The 19,659-nt window shown below is 50.2% G+C and overlaps 2 protein-coding genes across 3 annotated transcripts; both read right to left on the bottom strand.

The window, feature by feature from the left end:
• Positions 1-4,205: 4,205 nt before the first annotated feature.
• Positions 4,206-6,565, bottom strand: MFSD5 (major facilitator superfamily domain containing 5). 2 transcript variants are annotated; one of them, XM_020894991.2, is made up of 2 exons: positions 6,386-6,565; positions 4,206-5,812 (listed from the first exon to the last, which is right to left on the bottom strand). In XM_020894991.2, exon 2 carries the CDS (start codon positions 5,792-5,794, stop codon positions 4,442-4,444), a length of 1,353 nt encoding a protein of 450 aa, XP_020750650.2. In that variant the 5' UTR covers positions 5,795-5,812; positions 6,386-6,565; the 3' UTR covers positions 4,206-4,441. The 2 variants fall into 2 exon arrangements, with proteins under 2 accessions (XP_020750650.2, XP_020750651.2); XM_020894992.2 differs by lacking the exon at positions 6,386-6,565 and adding an exon at positions 6,178-6,278.
• Positions 6,566-9,359: 2,794 nt separating this feature from the next.
• On the bottom strand, positions 9,360-12,583 carry LOC139030918 (keratin, ultra high-sulfur matrix protein). The gene has a single exon (XM_070454864.1). It carries the CDS (start codon positions 12,581-12,583, stop codon positions 12,074-12,076), a length of 510 nt encoding a protein of 169 aa, XP_070310965.1. The 3' UTR covers positions 9,360-12,073.
• Between the last annotated feature and the right edge of the window lie 7,076 nt (positions 12,584-19,659).

The raw sequence follows: 19,659 nt of genomic DNA on the forward strand, positions 1-19,659 counted from the left end.
CCACGAGGGACGTCCCTCAATTGTTTTTACACTTGATCTTAGCCAAAAGGCCGAGAAGTGATCCCTCAATTGTTTTTGTATTTAATAAATTTATTTTTAATTGGAGGAGGATTTTTTTACAATATTGTGTCAGTTTCTGCCATATATCAACATGAACCAGCCATAGGCATACATATGTCCCTTCCCTCTTGAACCTCCCTCCCACCTCCCACCCCATCCCACCCCTGTAGGTTATCACAGAGCACCTGGTTTGAGCTCCTGTCTCAGATAGCAAATTCCCACTGGTTATCTATCTATTATCTATTACATGGTAATGTATATGTTTTAATGATACTCCTTACCCCACTCTGTCCACAAGTCTGTTCTCTACATCTGCCCTGCAGATAGGTTCGTCAGTACCATCCCCTCAATTTTTTTTTTCTCAATTGTTTTTAAAAAGAGAAAAATACGGTATACTTTAATAAATAAAAAACAAAACAAGTTGGAGAACAGCATGAATGGTATGATTCATTTTTATTAAAATAATTAAATATATGCCCTAGACTACAAACATTTGACACTGGTATGAAGGGGGGCATAAGGGAGCCTATCATTTTTTATATGTCTATATGTAATTTGTAATATATTTATATATCAATATATGTATTTTAACACGTGGACATGTATTTACATTCACATATTTATTAAATATATCTGTATTTGCCTTTGATTCTTTTACAATTAGCGCATATTTATTGTTAAAAAATCATTAAAGTGAATGTGACATCATTTTGATGACATTAGGCCTGATCCCAAGCATGACAAACTTTCACTTGTCTTTTAATTCTATTCTGTGGTTCTGTGGGGAAGTGGTGGCAAAAAATAATAAACGGACAGGGAGAACCACAGGATTGGGGTTAGGGGAAGAGTGTATTGGGAAGTGGAACCCAGACCCAGTGGAAGGATCATGGCCATCAGCTGGGAGCAGCCCTCTCCCCTCCCTGAACAGGGGCTGGATTTCCAGGAAGAGGTCACTCTCCAGCCTCAGAACTCAGTACTGTCTTCATGCCCCAGTCCTCCTGCCTTCTTGTTCATTGGCTCCTGGTTCCTTGGGCTGTCTCTGTTCTCAGGATTACTTAAAAGCTCCAAATAAAATAATTATATATCCAGCTGGATGGAAAGGCAGAAAATCAGGAAATTCTCTTAGGGAAAAATGGTGGTGTATATCAAATCTGACACCAAGCTGACCTTCCCACTTGAGGAAGAGGAAATGAGTTCAAGTGGAACACACTGACACCCTCCTCAGCTACTCACACACCCCAAAGCAGAAGGCCTCTCAGATAGCCTGATCCTGCTCTCTGGGCCAGGACCAAGCATAAACACTGCTGGGAATCACCCAACCACAGGGATGCGTTGGAAAGTTGTTCACCCCCTTACAGCCCCATCCACTCATTCTCACACCCAAATCTGGGTAGGCTCAGCTGGACTGAAAAAGTTAAAAAATAAAATATGAAAGCAAACACTTAGTAGTACTTACATTGGAGGCCAACTGCTGTTCCAAGCGCTTGATTTAACCCTCACAAGCACCCTCAGGGTAGATACTATACCATCATCCCCATTTTATAGATGAGGAAACTGAGGCACAAATGTGAACCCAGACAGTTGGGCTCTGGCTCCAAGCTCTTCACCAGTTAGTTCCCTGCACTGCCTCTCAGCAAGGCATCATGAGCACTGCTTTGCAGGCACCGTGCACCTGGTAAATCAATCCCTCATTTGCCTCATATGGGCAAATATCCAGATCTGGGCCAGGTAGCCATGGCTAAGTGCTCCCACTCTCATGCCCTTCTCCAGGGACAGGGCTTGGGAGAAAGGAGCAGGGCTAGAGAGGGAAAGTCAAGTAGGTGAAGGCCCAGGGGAGAGTCAGTACATGCCATAGAAGGGGCACTGGGTGGGCAGCAGGAGGCAAGTTTTAGCCTTGGCTTTGCTACATGCCCTTTAAGTGGAATTTCCTCTCAGATAAAAAAAACTTTCACCAGCACCTAGGAATACAATGCCTGGTATATAGTAGGTACTCAATAAAATGTTTGGAGAAGGCAAAAGCACCCCACTCCAGTACTCTTGCCTGGAAAATCCCATGGATGGAGGAGACTAGTAGGCTGGGGTCCATGGGGTCACTAAGAGCCGGATACGACTGAGCAACTTCACTTTCACTTTTGACTTTCATGCATTGGAGAAGGAAATGGCAACCTACTCCAGTGTTCTGGCCTGGACATTCCCAGGGATGGGGGAACCTGGTGGGCTGCCGTCTATGGGGTCGCACAGAGTCGGACACGACTGAAGCGACTTAGCAGCAGTAGCAGCAATAAAATGTTTACAGCTAAATGGACAATCTTAGATACCTGCCAGCTTGTCACACCCAATGAGTCTGCCAGGAAGAACCCTCCCCACTCTATCATCTACCAGCATCTTTGAAGAGAACTCAGCAAGGACAAAGCTGAAGGAACTTCACTAGTCTGTCTCCTCTAGCTCCCTATTTCCTTTTCACTCAGGAACATGCTGCCCGCCTCATGCTTCCATCAGTAAATACTCTCATTCAAAACAACAAATCATTAACTAGCCTCTGGATTCCAGTCTAATAGACTTCCCAAACGGGCTACTCTTGAAAAGCCTGAAAAAAAAAAACAAGAAAAGCCCGGAGTTAGTTAGCCTGTCTCCTCTCCATTTACTGAGCACAGCCATGGGCCAAGCACCCACTTGTGTATATATATGGGGGAGACAAGGGCATATAAGACACAATTTCTTCCTGTCCTCAAGGAAGGAGAGTCTACAAATAACTATAAAATACAGGCAGAAAGGGGAAGTGGAGTTATTGCAACAGACTCTGTTTTAGCCTTAAGATGGGGGAAGGAAAAGATATCTGCTTCTTTCATACTTAACCTCAGCGTATATTCCCTGCAGCTGGGTGGGGGAATGTGTTTTTTCCTTCTCTGAGCAGGGACCTGAGACCACTACTCTTACCTCCCTCTTCCCTCACCCCGCAGGGACCCATCCATCAGCATTCCTCCCCCAGTGGGTGATGCTATCTCGACACACAGGTTTGGACTTGCAGGTCCTGGAAAGTTTTGCTTCTTCCTGTCTGGGAATTCGTCTGGGACCCAAGGAAAGGTCATCAACCTCTTTTCTAGGACAGGCAGGGCCCTCATGCCCACCTTAAGCACATTCCAGGACACACCCTGAGCCGACCCTCCCTCCATCCCCACCCTGCTTAACTGCTGGCTCTGCTACCTCTGAGAAGCCCAGGTTTGGGTGGGAGGAGGAAAGGCAGATACAATCAGAGGTGAGGCAGGGAGGGGCTCACAGAACTTGAGTTCCTGGTACTGGTACTATTTCCTGCCCTGATGGCTCCCTCACCCTCACTCACTCAGGGTGGGGAAGAATCAGGTACAGACAAGATCACGGTCTGTCAGCCATTCACTGCTCTCTCCTCTGCAGCCCTTCACTTGGGTTTCACGCAAGCATACAGGCCCTGATGGGACCAGGTGATGTGGACAAGGGGTGCATTTGTAGCCAGAGAGGCAGAAGGCAAGCGGCACACATGTGCTGAGCTGCAAGCCTATTCATGCAGCAAGCCTCTGGATTTGCCACAAGGGGTGGTCACAGAAGCAGCTTGAGCCCCTGGAATCTTTGCTCAGGGGCTTGGACATCCACTCCATAGGCTCCAGAGATTGTCTCACCCTGGATGTGGAGTCAAGTTTTTGCTTGGCAAATGGGGAGGGTGCCTGTCCCCAGGGTAACAAGATATGGAGGACCTTGGTGCCTCAGGCTTTTCCCACCCATTTTTGTTGAAAGGCAATTCCACAGCTCTCAGTTTAAGGTGGAGGCAGTCTTAGAGAGGACGTCCCTGGTGGCTCAGTGGTAAAGAATCTGCTTGCCAGTGCAGGAGATGCGGGTTCAATCGCTGGATCAGGAAGATCCCATGGAGAGGGCAATGGCAACCCACTTCAGTATTCTTGCCTGGCAAATCCCATGGAGAGAGGAGCCTGGTGGGCTACAGTCCATGGGGTCACAAAGAGTCAGACACAACTTAGCAACTAAACAAGTCTTAGTGAAGCTAGAAAGACAAACGTTCCACTGGTAATCCCACCTCTCTCCTCACAACCTCCAGGTGCCCCCTTATAAGAACTCCTGAGGTGGGTACAGGTGAGGATGAGTAAATGAGATCAATGATCAATTAAAATTGTTTATTTTAAAGTGGAAAGGGGGAAGGGAGTGACACAGAGGCAACTTTTGGCATCTTCTTTCCAGGCCATCACCCCATGTGCTTCCCAACCCAAAGCACTGGCACGAGGAGTCCCCAGACAGGCTGAGGGGCCAGAGAGCCATAAGGTCACAGAGAGATCTGTTCAGCCCTGGAGAGGTGGGATTCAAGGGTCCATCCCAGCTCCCTGGTCCTGGAACAGGGTCAGAGCTCAGGAGTGTAGGGCTCCCCAGTGGGTGAGGGCACCCGCAGCTCAGCATCATGCCTGACCACGGTGAAGAGTCCCACCACCGCCAGCAGAGCCATCACCATGACGGCGGAGCAGATGCTGAACATATTCCGAGTGCCTGTTTTGCGATCGCTGTCATGGAGGACCAGGAGCCCCAGGCAGGCCAGTAAGTGCAGGGGCACCCGGAACCAGTTGAGGACACCAGCTTGCTCAGTCTCAGGGATCACCTTTCTCCGCAGGAAGCTCATGCTGGGGAAGTACAGTCCACAGGCCAATTCGATAAGGAGGAAGGCTATGAAAGATTCCACTGGACTCTCCTGGCCTGGGCTGGTAGAGAAAGTCAACATGAAGAGGGAGAAGACGACGATGAGGACAGCGAGGGAGAGTAGATGCATGGGCTGAAGGTGGTACCTCTTGGAGGTAGCGATACGGTAGAGGGAAGAGCCGAGCAGGCTGGCTGCCATGAAGCTGGAGAAGATGATGCCCAGCGGAGCCCCATGTGGGTCCAGCACAGGCGTCCAGAGGAAGACAAAGATGAAGATGACACTTTCAAACAGGGCCTGGATGGTGCCCAGCAGCAGCACACGACGGTCCGACAGGAGGCAGCGCAGGCCCCCAGCACAGGTCCTAGAGAAGGCACGCTGCCGATCATAGTTCTCTCCCCAGTTATGAAGGGCCAAGGCCCCAGCCAGAGCCAAGAGAGGGATGGCGGCCACAAAGGGGGCTACAGGCCCCAGGCCCATCCAGCAGGCCACAGCCTCAGCTGCCACACCTGCCGCTACAGCCAGCACATGGTTCCAGAAGGCAGCTTGGGCAAAGGTAGCTGGGATCCACTCGGCGGGGAAGTCATGCCGTTCCAGGTGCTCATGGATATACCAGGCCTCAAAGGCTGAGAAGAGCAGGGCTGTAGACAACCCACCTAGTGCTCGGCCCACGAGCAGCACAAAGTAGTCCCGAGAGAGTTTGGTTAAGCAGCAGAGAGAGTAAGTGAGGGAGAAGAGGACACAAGATTTCTTGCGACCCAGCCAATCCACCAGGGAGGAAGCCACCAGTCCAAAGAGGACGGTGGAGGCAAGGCCGCAGACATAGAGGATGGCAATCTGTGCCTCCAGGAAGTGGTAATGCTGATAGAGTTTGTAGAGGTAGGGGGCCTGGAGCCAGTCAGCTGCCAGAGCCAGGAAGTAAACCTGATAGAAGTCCAGTTGAAACCGAAGGAAAGAGGGATTGCTGCAGGCCCTTCCAGAGGGCTTAGCCCGGCATCTTGACAGCTCCAACCCCAGGCAGGAGGCCAGGAGGACCACAAAAGCAAGGTAAGCAGTCACCAGCATGGCCGGCCCCCGGACGACCTGGGAAGAGAAGGGGGCTTCAGAGTCACATCCATTGCCCCGGTAGCGCTGTCAAGGGGCTGCCTGTCTAAGCAGAAGGCGGATCCACCCAACCCCCCTGCCAACAGCACTCCCCCACCCCTCGATTCCACTCCCCCAGAGCTCAGACCGGAGGGACCAGTTGGGTGGGTGGTAGGAGTGGCCGGCCAGAGCGGTCTCCAAGGCCACTGTGGGGCAGGGAGGGGTGTGAGAGGAGAGAAGGCTGAGCCTTCGCCCCGCCCTTGCCTGGCATAGCACAGAGGGAGTACCTAGTCCCAGCCCCGCAAGTTCAGGGGCTGCTGCCCTCCCCCACAACAGCGTTTACACACTGTACTTCCTTCTGTTACCTCCCATCCTCTTTGGGGAGCCTGGTCTTTGCCCTCGAGGTCTCGTCATCTGTCCCAGGCATCCCTACCACCCGCGCAGGCCTCTAGAGTTGCTTCAGGTCACGCGCATGCATCTCAGATTTCCCCCTCCTTCGGATCAGGGCACCCCCGCCTGCGCCCCCTAGCCCCCGCCACACATGCTCGCGCCTTGCCCAGACCCTGGTCTCACCTGCTGCCCCGGTCTGCGGGGACGCTCCGGACACGTCCGGCTCCAGGCCGCCCGGCCGCCCTTCCCGCTGTACCTCCAGCTCTGGCTCCGGCTCGGGTTCCACCAGCGCGCCCGCCCCTCACAGCCTGCTTCCGGGAGCCGGGGAGGCCTCTGGCCGCCGCCATGATGGCCCCATCACGTGACGGGGGCGCGGCGTTCAAACCCCGCCCCTGCTCCGCCTCTAGCCGCGACTCGGTGACAACCTCCGGACGCCGGCGGGGCCAAGACTGGAGGTGGTGGTAGTCGCGGCTTCTGCTCCTGGTTCACTCCCATCCGTGGCCTTCCCGTGACACTCGCTTCTTCGACTCCCGCTTCTTCGACTCCCGGATACCTACCGAGCCCCCTGGAAATAAAGACCCATTTTCAGTCTCTTCCTCCGTGTCGTGGGTTACGGAGCGCTGCTGTGCCTAAGACAATGCCAGGAGTTCCGCAGAATCGGGGGTTTGATCTTCTTAAGGAACATTGTCACCCTAAGCCGAGACGGGCTTCTCGATTTTCTCTTCTCCCACAATAGTGACTTCCTGGCCAGAAGTCAGTATGGCTCAGACACCTGAGGGAGGCAGTGTGGTGTAAAGGACTTGGACTTGGCTTGCAGACCGCTAAGGCTCAAATCCCACCCCTGTCACTTACCAGCTGTGTCGCCTCGGGCAAGCCATATGACTTAGTGTCCCAGTTTCTTGGTCTGCATCATAGGAGAGCAGCGCCCAACTGAAAAAGGCTAAAGTTCAGTGGCAGTCAAGAGTTAAGAACTTCAGCCTTGGAGTTGGACGCCCACCCTCTGCTACTTACCAGCTGTGGTACCTGGGAAAGGTTATTTAACCTCTTTCCAGCTTTAGTATTATCTCCTCAAAACCCTCCAATGGGGAACTTCCCTGGTGGTCCAGTGGCTGAAACTCCTCCTTCCAATGCAAGGGGCCTGGGTTCCATCCCTGATCAGGGAACTAGATCCCACATGCTGAAAGGAAGATCCCACCTGCCATAATTAAGACTCAAGGAAGCCAAATAAGTAAATAAATATTTTAAAACAAACAAAACAAAACAAAAAATACACCCTCCAGTGGTTTCTTATCTCACTAAGCGAAAAAGCCAGAATCATAGTAACCTACAAAATCCTTTGTCCTCTTTTCCGCTGCCACTTCTCTGACCTCATCTCTTACCATTTTCCCTCCTGTGCCTTCTACTCCATCTACACTGGCTATCACTAGGGCCTTTGCACACTGTGCCCTGTGAAGTTCTGGTTCTCCCAGATACCCACATGGTTCCCTCCTTCAGCTCCTACAATTCTCTGTTCAAGTGTCATCTTATCAGAGAGGCCTTCCTTGCTCATACTGTTTGAAAAGGCAGCACCACCTCTGCCACAGTAACCTACCTGCTTCTCTATTCTCCTTTGCTGCCTTTTCTTCATAGCACTTAATACTATCTGGCATACTGTATATTTCACTTACTGTTTCTTCTCCCTACAGATTTCTGCTTTGTTCACTTATATTTCCAGTACTTGAAACATTTAATGGTACATAAAAGGCATTCCATAAATATCAGATGAATAAATAAATTAGTAAGATAATACATGTAAATTATTCTAAAAAAGTGCTGGTCTTTATTAGCTGGTAACTCTTATCAGTTTTTTTTTTTAAGATTATTTATTTTTGGCTGGACTGAGTCTTTATTGTTGCATGGGCTTTCTCTAGTTGCAGCCAGTGGGGTGGGGACTACTCTAGTTGCAGTGTGAGGGCTTCTCTTTTTGCAGAGCATGAGCTCTAGGGCACGAGGGGTTCAGTAGTTGTGGTATGTGGGCTTATTTGCCCCTTGACGTATGGAATCTTCCCAGACCAGGGATTGAACCTGTGTACCCTGCATTGGCTTGTGGATTCTTTAACCACTGGACCACCAGGGAAGTGCATCAGTTATTATGTATTACATCTAAGCTCTGTTTTAGGAAGTCCTGGGCCAACTGCTATAGATGAACTGTTTAACTGTCACAACAACTCATTAGGTAGGTACTTCAGAATGGGAAAGGTTAAGTAACACGACAGGACTCACATGGTAAGAGGTAGAGTCAGAACTGGGACCCAGATCTTCCCAATTCCACACTCGTGATTTCTGAGAAGATTAAATGTGTTCACTCACTTGCACAGGTGATTAGTAAGTGTTGGTTTTCTTTATGCTAAAGAAGGGTGGGAGAGTCTGGAATTATATCTTGAGAAATACTTTCTTATGATAAACAGCTGAGATATATATTCCACAACTTCCAAAGTGCCTTTATCCCTAACTGGCAAACTTCTAGAGAATAGGAAAGAGTATCGGTTCCCATGCTTCGTCTAGAAGCACAAAGCTCAAAGATCATGATTTCCCAAGGTCACTCAGTGAGTAAGGGCATGGGGGAATCCAAATGGCCTCCATCCTGGTCCTGGACTGAAAATCCTTCATCTCCTGACACCCAGTTGCTCAGTTCCTGGTGATCTTTTCTTTGAGGGAGGAGGTCACCCTGAATGATAGCAGGAAGTGGGACAGGATGGTCTTACATGCCTTGTCTTCTGTTTTCCAGGATGGAGGCCAGTGTTCTCCATTACTGAGTTGCATTTTTGTCAGAAGCACCTAAGAAAGACTTTTGGGAAGGTTACATTATTTTGGATTATTTTTATCATGGGACCTATTCAAAATACGTTTTCTCTTTAAGGTTCCCCTGGCCCCTCAGAGCTGTGAAGCACAGCTGAGAAAGATGCTTTACATGGGATACGTACCAGCAGAGCCGCAGAGGACTGGAGGGGATAGAGAATCTCCTGGGAGGGCAAATCCATCTTTAGGACCCACTTCTAGTAGAGGGCTAGGAGGACCAGGGTCTGTATGTGGGGAGTTATAGGGGGAAGTCTGGCTTTCAGAGCAGGCAGGGAGGATGCTCTGGGAATTACTAGGAAGCATGCTTACAAAAACAGCATCATTTAAAACTTTTATTATGAAAATGTTCAAATATACTTAAAGGTAGAGAGGTTCTATGAAACCTTATATACTTAATTCAACAATATTGACTTTTGTCCCTTTGTTACTTCTCCTCCTTTCTTTCTTTTTTTACTTGCCAAAAATACTTAAATACATCGCTTCATTCCATGCTTCAGTATGCATCTCTAGGAAATCAGGACCTTTTCTTACATAACCTCAAGGCCATTTTCACATTTAACAAAATCAACACTGATTCCTTGGCATTGTAAGTACTCAGTTCATAGTTAAATGTTTTCAACAGTCTAAAAATATCTTTTTACAACTGGGGGAGGTCCCCCCATCAGGAATCTAACAAGGTCCACTTATTCTATGTAGTAGCTATCTTTGTACACCCCCTCTCATTGACCCTCCTGTTCAGCCATTGAGAGTTGAAGAAACCAGGTCGGATTTCCTTTAGAATGTCCCACATTCTGGATATTTTGTTTTACTTCCTTATTGTGCCATTTAATTTGTTCTCCACCCCCTATATTTCCTATTAAATGGAGGTTAGCGGTAGGGTTTGATTAGAATCATGTTCAGTTTTTTTGTTTGTTCCTTTGTTTGGCAAGAGTCCTTCACAGGTGGTGCTGAGTGCTTCAGATTGCATCATACCAGGAGGTATAGGCTATGTGGTTGTGCCCTTTTTAGTGATGCTAAGATTCATCAGTGGGGTCAGGTAGTTACAGCTTCAATACTCCATCATAAAGTGCTGCATCAACCACCATCCTTAGCTTCATCCATTGAAGAGTCTTGCTCTGATCAATTATTTCATTAGGGTTTGCAAAACGGTGATTTTCCTAATTCCATTTTTCTTCTACATTAGCTGGAGTTCTGTAAAAAAGAAATTTCCTTCACCACTTAGAGCTATTTGACCACCCTGAAATATAGTTTACGCAGGACAGGTAGCATAAATGCATAATTCTTTTTCTTTTTAGTTGCCAATTTTCATAATATGAAGTTGGAAAGGAAAAAGTTTTGGACTTAGAGCTGAGTAAGGATAAGATGGCTTGGATAGTGGGCAGGGGACAAAGGGACTGTTTGGTAGCTATGTCCAGCCCTTGCTCACTCCAGGACATGGGCTGTTTGGGGGACAATGGAAGACTTGGTGTCCTGGCCCTTGGACAGCAATGAGATGGGTATGACGTAGGCCTGTGTGCAGGAAGCTGCAGGACCCAGAGAGATGGGGAGAGACAGACAGAAAGTCAGATACTGGGGAGGCAGAAAGAGAGATAGGAATTGAAAAACAGAACAGAATTGGATCCAGAAAGACAGGAACAAAGAAAGAGACAAAGAAGGGAAATAGAAATGGAAAAGATCTAGAATGACTTGCTCCCAGAAGCGGAATAGGACAGAAAAGGAGAGAAATAGGAGGTGAGTCAAAAGACCAAGGAAAAGATCTTAATTTATCTACTTAAAAAATAATCGTAACATATAGTGGAACTATATGTAACTATGTCCTGTTTTTTGTTTTTTTTTTTAAAAAAGACAAAGGAAGAAAACAAACATGAAATATAAAATGAGACAGGGAAAGGGGAAAGAAAAAGACATGTATGCTAAGTAGATTTTAAATTAGATGGGGAAAAGAAGGGACAGAGTGGGAGAAACCAGATGTAAAGACACAAATTAGGTGGAGGTAGAGTGTCCAGGTGATAGAAAAAAGGAAACAGAAGTGGAGAGAGTGATACAGAAAGCTAGAAGGAAGGATAAGCAGAAGGGTATACAGAGATAGAAAGGAAAGAACAAAGGGTCCCAGAGAAGGAGGCAGAGATAGAGAAGACTGAAGCAGATCAGTGTCAGATAACTTGGAGAATATGGTGGGATGCTTAGGGGCTCTCAGCTTAAGATCCAATCCCAGGCAGATACCAGCATCTATTAGCTCCATCTTCCTCTTTGTGGCTTCTCCAACTCCCCAGCCCCACTCCCAGTGACAGGGGACTATGACTAACTACGTGTGGATGGAATCATTGGGAATCTGAGTCAAGGGCTCCCAGCTTCCATCACCCCTTGCCAGATAAGCGTGAATGTAACAGATAGGATTATTGCTGGAAGATTGAGGTCATGAGGCTGGGCAAGCCCTCAGAGATTTGAAAGATAAGACATCCAGGTGGAGAGCACCAGGCTCCTAGAAGTAAAGGACCATAAATGATGTCATGATATCCAAGGGGAGGGAGGAACCAAGAATCCTCTGTTCAGCCTCTTCTTCCGGTCCAAGAGCCACTGCCCTTCCTCCAGGCTCAGGATGAGAGGTAAAGGGATCAGAGACTCTTGGATTATTCAGGGATATGGGTGAAGGTCCACGGGGCAGAAAAAGTGATCCCTGGATGAAGAAACCATCTTATCCACGCAAGAGAAGATGAGCCAAGAAGGGTCTCCTGGGGAGGTCTACTAGAGGGGGAAATGGTCAACTTGCTCACCTTCAGGGACCAGAGGAAAGGCCCTGAGAAGAACATTTTCCATTGCAGAAGTTGCAGAAGAGGAGGTTCTGGAACCAATGAGAGCATATCTAGAAACTAGCTTCAAAACAGATGCCTGGCTCTCACTCCCAGGACTGAGGAGGAGGCCGGGGGGCTCTGAGCAGCCTGCCCCACTCCCTGCCTGGGAGAGGGTCCAGCTGATCTTCTGCCTGCAGAAGTGCTCCAGGCGATGGGCACTCTCCCAGGGGGCAACCGCCCCCTAGACAATCAGACAGTGCCGAGAGGTGCGCTGTCCCCTAAAGCAGCAGCTGCAGCGGCCAGTGGAGCCTGGAGGACCCCAGGCAGCCCCTCGACCACAGCCACAGCCATCACTGCAGCCCAAGCAGGAGCTGGAACAGGTGGCTCGACCCCTGGAGCAAGGGTACATGGGGCAAGGAGAGGGGCGGCAGCAGGTCAGGTGCTGGCCAGAGCACTGGCTGCAGGCACTGTGGGGGTAAGTCAAGGGAGGACAGGCGGGGCAGGGAGGGCAGGAGCAGGTGCAGGGTGGGCCCAGGAGGCTGGGACAGGAGGGGCAGGGAGCCGTGTAGGAAGGATAGGCGGTGCAGCAGGCGGGAAGGGGACAGGCTGGGCAGGGGCCGGCACAGGCAGAGGGCGGGCAGAACGGACAAGGGGAGGCAGCTGGTGGGCAGTGTCCAGAGGGCGCAGGTGGCTGTTGATGGCTGGCTTTCTTGTTCCGAGGCCCCAGACGTAGGCCCAGAGAGAAGTCCATTCAGCGCGGCGGGGAGCGGCCAGGCTGGGGGTTGGGTGAAGGGGAGGGTAGGGGTGGGGTCAGAGGGGGAACTCTGGGGAGCAGGGGTGGGGGCAGGATTAAACCTAAGACACTGCTGAGCCGCTCTGAGCCAGCAGGAGCTCAAACCTCCGCAACTAGCCCTCCCCTTCCCTGCTTGCCGGCTCCCCTCCCCTCCACAGAGAACCTTCTGTGGGCACCGGATTAGACCAAGTCCTCTAACCGTGATGTGCACCCTCCACGCCTCTGTCATTTGTTTACTCTTCCTTCTGCTTGGAGCGCCCTTTCTCTTTTGTCCACCTGGCAAGATCTTTTTCATCTCTGAAGACTTCCCCTTGATTCACTCAAAAAGTATTTCTTGAGCTCCGGGCACCTGACACCTGCCCATCACTCTCCAGCCCTGATGGCCAGAATGACTGCTTCAGGCTTCCAAACAGTCCCCAGAGGAAACACAGGGCAGCAGCATAAGCAGATGCTCTGAGACTCTGCCTGGGATGTTGGTGGGAGCTGGCGGGGTAGGGGGAGCCCTAGGTTCTGGGAGTTTCCACACAGGGCAAGTCCCAGGTGTTGCGGGGAGCAGGGGGAGGAGGGCCTGGCTGCCTCTGGGAGCCTGACAAGCAGCCTGGACAATTATTATTGGAAGGCCCGTCACGCAGCAGGTACTGGTCATGTTACAGAGCAAGACAGTGAGGTTTCCTCTTATGGAGTGCCCTTTAAAGTGAGGGGTGGGGCTGGGTGGGGACAAAAAGCAAACAGGTAAACAAATAAATACATTAGCTTGTCTCGGAGCATGGAATGGCTGTGAAAAAAAAAACCCAGAGTGATGTGATACAAAGTGACTCAGAGAGGTGGATCCTTCAGAAGGAGCAGCTAGACGGCCACCACACAGTCAGCTCCAAGGGCCCTTAAGGGTTTGGGAGGAGATAAAAGTCCTGGCAGATCACAGGAGAACAGCCTGACGCTGACTGGAACCCAGATAGCTGGACTGTGAGGAACACAATAGCTGAGAAGAGGGTAAGGAGGCCTGGAAAATTTTGTGATAGAAAATTCAGTGGCCAGGGTTTCCCTGGTGGTCCAGTGGCTTAGATTCTGCGCTCCCAATGCAGGGGGCCTGGGTGTGATCCCTAGTCAGGGAACTAAATCCCACATCTCAGCTAAGAGTTTGCATGCCCCAAGTAAGAATGCACAGGCCACAACTAAGACCTGGTGCAGTCAAATAAATAAATAAATATTTAAAGAAAATTCAATGGTCAGGGACAGTGCCACTGAGAAGTGACATTTTAGCAAGGACCTGAAGAAAGTGAGGGATATAGCCATGAGATGGCTAATGGAAGAACATTCCAGAGAGGGGGACAGCAAGTACAAAAAGCAAAGAGGAGAGTCGTATGGCACAGGTAGAGAGCCAGGTAGAAGCCCCGGGAGCCACGGCAGTGGCTTGGGTCTTATTCCAAGGAAAAGAGAAAACCACTGAGAGTTTTAGGCAAGAAAGGAGTATGGGTCTTGATTTTACACCTGCTCCTGATTAGAATGTTCTACTTGCAGTGTAACTGGTACAACCATTTTGGAACACAGTTTGCGATTATCTGATAAAAATTGAGATTGCCTGCACATACACTTTGACTCTTAGCTTTATAGCCTAGAAAAACTCTTGCATGTATATATTGGGAAATATATACAAAAATGTTCTTAGTAGCATTATGATAGCCCAAACTGGAAACAACTCAAACTTTTACCAACACCAGAATTAAAAAAATACGTATTGTGGTGAAACAACTCAAACTTTTACCAACAGCAGAATTAAAAAAATACGTATTGTGGTATATTCATGCAACCGAATACTCTGCAACAATGAAAAAGACAGTTATGTGCAACAATTTGTATCTCTCTCACAAACAAGTTGAACAAAATAAGTCAGACAGGAAAGGGTAATACAGTGTCATTCTGTTTATATAAGCCTCAAAAGCAGGCAAAATTAAGTACTATTATAAAGGGATGCATACATAGGTGCTAATACTATAAAGAAAAAGAAGGAAATACTTATCACAAAAGTCAGGATGATGGTTACTTCTTCAGAGAGGAAGAGGATGATGGGACAGTCACGCGAGAACCTCTGGAGCAGGAAATACTCTATTTCTTGAGCTGGATGGCAGTTGAGTAGGTATTCACTTTATTCCAACTTATTCTGTACACTGTTCATAATGTATTTCTATACTTTTTTTAAAGAGAAAATAGAAATACTGTTTCTTTTCTTTTTAAAATTTTATTTATTTATTTTAATTGGAGGATAGTTGCTGTACAATAATGTGATTTTTTTGCCATATATCAGTATGAATCAGCCATAGGTGTATATATATGTGTCCCTGGACCCCCCTCCACCCACCTCCCTCCCCACCCTATCCCTGTAGGTTGTCACAGAGCACCAGCTTTGTGTGGCCTCCTTCATACATCAAGCTCTCACTGATCATCTGGTAATATATATTACATATGGTAATATATATGTTTCAGTGCTTTCTCTCAAATCATCCCTCCTTCTCCTTCTCCCACTGAGTCTAAAAGTCTGTTCTTTACATCTGTGTCTCCTTTGTACTACTTCATTCTCAACTCCATGCCACCTTGTTCATATCATTCTGCTGAAATTAGATCCTGCCTAGTTCACACACCTACCTCTCCCATCAGACCTTGAGTCAGCAACCTTCCAGATTGCTGGTCGGGCACCAATCAGTGCCTGGCATAAAACAGATGTTCAGTAACTATTTTCTGAATTGGGTTGAATTGAACTGAATTTTCCAAGTCTCATCTCATGGAGAGGTGGGCAGCTGCAGAAGAGGAAGCCTGTGGTGGTGAGCGCTCAGGACCACCAAGACCTAGATTCCCATCTTAGCTCTGCTACATCCTAGCTGTGTGATATTGGGCAAGCTGCTTAACCTCTCTGGTTCTCAGTTCCCTCCTCTGTGAAATGGGATGAGAACTGCTACTCCTCTGAACTGCTGTGTGGATTAAGCGAGTAATGTACATGCCAAACATAACACCTGGCATACAGTAGGTGCTCAACAAAGGACAGCTTCACAACTCCCTCCCCCCAGCCTCACATCTTTTCTTCAAAGGAATCCACTAGAAAGGGCAGTCAGACATCAAAGATGGTCCCTGAAGGTGGTCCCACATCCGCGAGGCCCCTTGGGGCTAAGGCAGAGATGTAGTCTGGAGGAGAGCTGGCAGACAGGGAGCTCCCCCTGTAAGTGAAGTGGGAAAGCTGGCAGAGGAGGCAGGACACCAGGGTTCTGGGAGTTTCCATCTAGGGGAAGTCCCAGATGTGGGCGTGAAGGTGCCAGGTCAGCCCCACCCAACACACTGGCCCCAGGGGGTGTGGACACAGGGAGGGAAAATGGGTTATCGGAGCAGGTCTAGAACTTAACCCCATTTGGTCCCATGACCTCTGTGGCAGTTCTGGAGGAGGAACAGCCACAAAGAAACCTATTCAGTCCTCAAAGCACCCTCCATCCCTTTTCTTCATAAAGGAAGAAGCTTGGAACCTTGGTGTCTAAGCTGGAGGAGCTGGAAGCCCCCCAGTGGACAGAAGAGAGATAAAACCCTGGAATCTGGGATGGGACGGAGGTTCTGTACCAAACAGACTGCTCCACCCACCCACATGGAGACTGGCAGACACATGGAGACTGGCAGACACCTGGAGCTCTTAGCTCACATGCTCCAGGCAACCTTGGAGGCAGACCTGCTCCTTGTTCCAGGGAGCGGGACAGGTCAGGGCTGGATCCCAGAGGGGGAGGGTACACCATCGAACAGCTCAGAGTAGAGAGGTTTTCTGTCTGGTGAGGCTACAGCAGGGTAAACTCCAGAGTCCCTCAACCTCAGCGTGGGGCCTTGTTTTCTGTATGGAATCTGGGGCCTAAGCCTATGGATTGCTCCTCTCTATCTGTGACTGTTTCCCTTTCTGGACAAAGAGATGAAGAAATGGAGGGAATCTTTCCAGGGCAGGAGCACCAGATGTCCTAGGGTCCTAGAGTGCTTTGGCCATTAGGAGTGCTCACCATCCCTCCCTTGTGGTGTATCAAAGTCCAGGAGAGGAGCAGGAATGAAGGGCCCCTGTTCTTTCTGGCGGAGCAGAGTGGTTGGGAGCCAGGACCCTGACTCCTGGGCCTTTGCACATACTCTTCTGCTGCCCTCCTTTCTCTCCCTTCTCCTCCTCACTTCCTCCCCTCCCCAGTGTCTTTCCTGATTTCCTTGGATACTTGGGCCCAAGGAGATTCCTACGGATTCCTAGGGCCTAGCACAGTGCTTGGCATACAGTGGGTATTTAATAAAGATTTGTTGAATTTATGAATGGTGCATGTTTTTTTTTTCATTTACTTTTATTAGTTGGAGGCTAATTACTTCACAACATTTCAGTGGGTTTTGTCATACCTTGACATGAATCAGCCATGAAGTTACATGTATTCCCCATCCCGATCCCCCCTCCCACCTCCCTCTCCACCCGATTCCTCTATGGTGCGTGTTCAGGGAAGAAATTCCTAGAGTTGTTTAGGCTAGTCCTAAAATCCTGTGTTGCAAAGTCAAGGCCTTATTCTGTGGGGATCTGGGCATCTCTGATGCTAGTAAGACCTTCCACACACAAAGTCATTCACTGGGAGAACCAACAAAGTGGCAAGCAGCAAAATGGGCCTGATACCAGGGGTAGAATTGAGAAGCACTCAGGGCAAGGCTGGCACCAGCCCTGGCACAGAGCAGGCTTGGGGTAGGAGGTGGGAGGGGAGGGGAGGACGGGAAAGACACGTGTTGTACAAAACATGTTTTCATCATGCTCTCCCTGGATGCCCTGGTCTCCAAGTCCCGATGGCACTTCCGTGCTTTAATGATGTCCTTGGGGGTTGTAACAGAGCTTTCCCCTCCCTTTCAACCCCCTCCCCACCCCCACCCCCAGACATCTGCCAGCCACCTCTGAGCATGGTGTGGGACATCTACCCAGTAGCAGACTGGGCTTGGGCAGATTACCTATTCAGTGTCCTGATGCTGCTGGGGAGAAGGCAAGGGTGAAAATTAGGGGTGGGCTATATGGCAAATCGAAGGAAATGGCAACCCACTCCAGTGTTCTTGCCTGGAGAATCCCAGGGATGGGGGAGCCTGGTGGGTTGCCGTCTCAGGGGTCGCACAGAGTCGGACAGGACTGAAGTGATTTAGCAGCAGGCTGGAAGTTTGGATCCATTTTCTCTCCTTTCTGTGATGTAAGGAGCAAAGGAAGCCTGGTTCTAGGGCCCCCAAGATATCATTTCTCAAGTTGCCAGGGTGATCAAGTGGAGCACCCACAAACAGAGCAAAGCCTAGAACTAGGGGTGACCGGAGAGAAGGAGAAATGAGGGGCGCTCTCTCCACCAGTGTCCAGAGTGGGACGCCCTCTTTTCACACTTCCTCCTGGAGTCACTGGACAGAGCACAGACTGCAGTGCAAGACGGAGAGAAGAAATGGAACCCCTCACAACACCCCTCTTCTCTGCTGCCCAATCTGCCAGTTTGGTTTGACTTCCAAACCGCGGCAGCCCACAGACCCCAGTCACTGGGTCCTGGGGAGGGGCGGGGGAGGGGCGGGGGCGAGGCAATCCCTAGGGGAGGGGCCGGTGCAGGGCGGGTCTTCCTGGGCATCGCCCCCTGGCTGCTGTCGTCGGCTGGGGACAGAAGAGGCCAGAAGGGCGGAGCCACAGTTTCCAAGACGGATGGATGGACAAACACCCACCAGAGACAAAGACACAGGCAGACAGACAGACAAACCAAGACAATGAGGAAGGCAGAGACAGATGGAATTCCAGACCACTCCCTTTTTCCAGGCTATCCAAGTTTTGTGTCGTTCCTCCCCCCCCCCCCCCCCCCCCCCCGCGCCCCATTAGCTTCCCTGGCCCCATTCGCTGTCCTGGCTGCGTTGTCTCAGAGCTCTAGCTCTGGGAGACCAGCCCCTGAGCCCCTCTAAGAAGGGTAAGGGGAAGAGTGCTACCCAGCCTGGAGAGTGTTCTGGGGGTGGGTGGCGCCTGCTTCTGTGTCAGGATGCCCGGCCAGGGGCCAGGGAGGGAGTGGTGCCCTCGCCCGGTTCATGAGGACAGGAGACTCATTCACTGTAAACCAAGTACAGATGTGCTGGGAGGGGGAGGAGGAATCAGGGCCACATTCACAAACCGCAGTTGGGCCCGCCCTCCTTCCGCCAGCCGCCACCATCACCAGGGCAGGAGGGGTTAACTTTGCAGCCTCCTGGCAGGATCCCTGCCACACAGGCTGAGTGCCATCCCACCCTAGCCTGAACGCCTGGGTCCAACTCCCCAACACCCGCCCCTCCCACACTGCTGAGAGCTGCTCCCAGGGTAACCAAGCAAAGTCAACAGCAGCCGGGCCACCTGGGGACCGGACCCTGGAGTATCTATTCCCAGCTCTTCCCACCCCCAGAGTGAAAGGGAGAGCCTGTCAGCACCCCATCAGCAGCTCCTGTTCTTCTGAGAGAGCCACAGCAGGCACCCTCACCCCCTCCCCTTCATCTGACTCTGGCTACCAAAAGTGGCCTTTCCTCCTGGGAGGGAAGATACCTGGTCCTCAGGGTAGAAGTATGGACAAGGTAATTCCAGTACGGAAAATGTGACGTGACCAAGTCAGTGTCCCCCGTGCCAGCTACTTGGGACTGTTGCTGGGAAGGTCCTTTGGGTGCATCTCTCCTGCCAGGCCCAGCCCTCCTCCTACTGCTGCCCTTCTCCACTCTCTCACTCCCACCCTAGTCCCTGTAGGAGGGTTGGGGCTCTGTACACAGAGCTTGGATTTCACACTCCCTCCTCTTCCCTGGCTCTGTCCTCAGTAGATGGATGCTGACACTCAGGGGGTTCCGACTCTAGAGCTGAGAGTCTGTGGTGATCACGTTGAAGTTGGAGGAATGTCCCCATCAGACACTGACATTCACACTGGGTACGCAGGCGCGCGCGCGCGCACACACACACACACACACACACACACACACACACACACAGACCTAGCGTCAACAACATTCGTGGCGCATCCACCAGGCCGGCATGCAGGCAG

This window comes from Odocoileus virginianus, chromosome 24, assembly GCF_023699985.2.
Source record: "Odocoileus virginianus isolate 20LAN1187 ecotype Illinois chromosome 24, Ovbor_1.2, whole genome shotgun sequence".
Lineage (NCBI taxonomy): Eukaryota > Metazoa > Chordata > Mammalia > Artiodactyla > Cervidae > Odocoileus > Odocoileus virginianus.

Bases quoted from the DNA above. Each gene is read 5' to 3' on its own strand.
- LOC139030918 (XM_070454864.1), bottom strand. From the start codon at position 12,583: ATGGACTTCTCTCTGGGCCTACGTCTGGGGCCTCGGAACAAGAAAGCC.
- MFSD5 (XM_020894991.2), bottom strand. From the start codon at position 5,794: ATGCTGGTGACTGCTTACCTTGCTTTTGTGGTCCTCCTGGCCTCCTGC.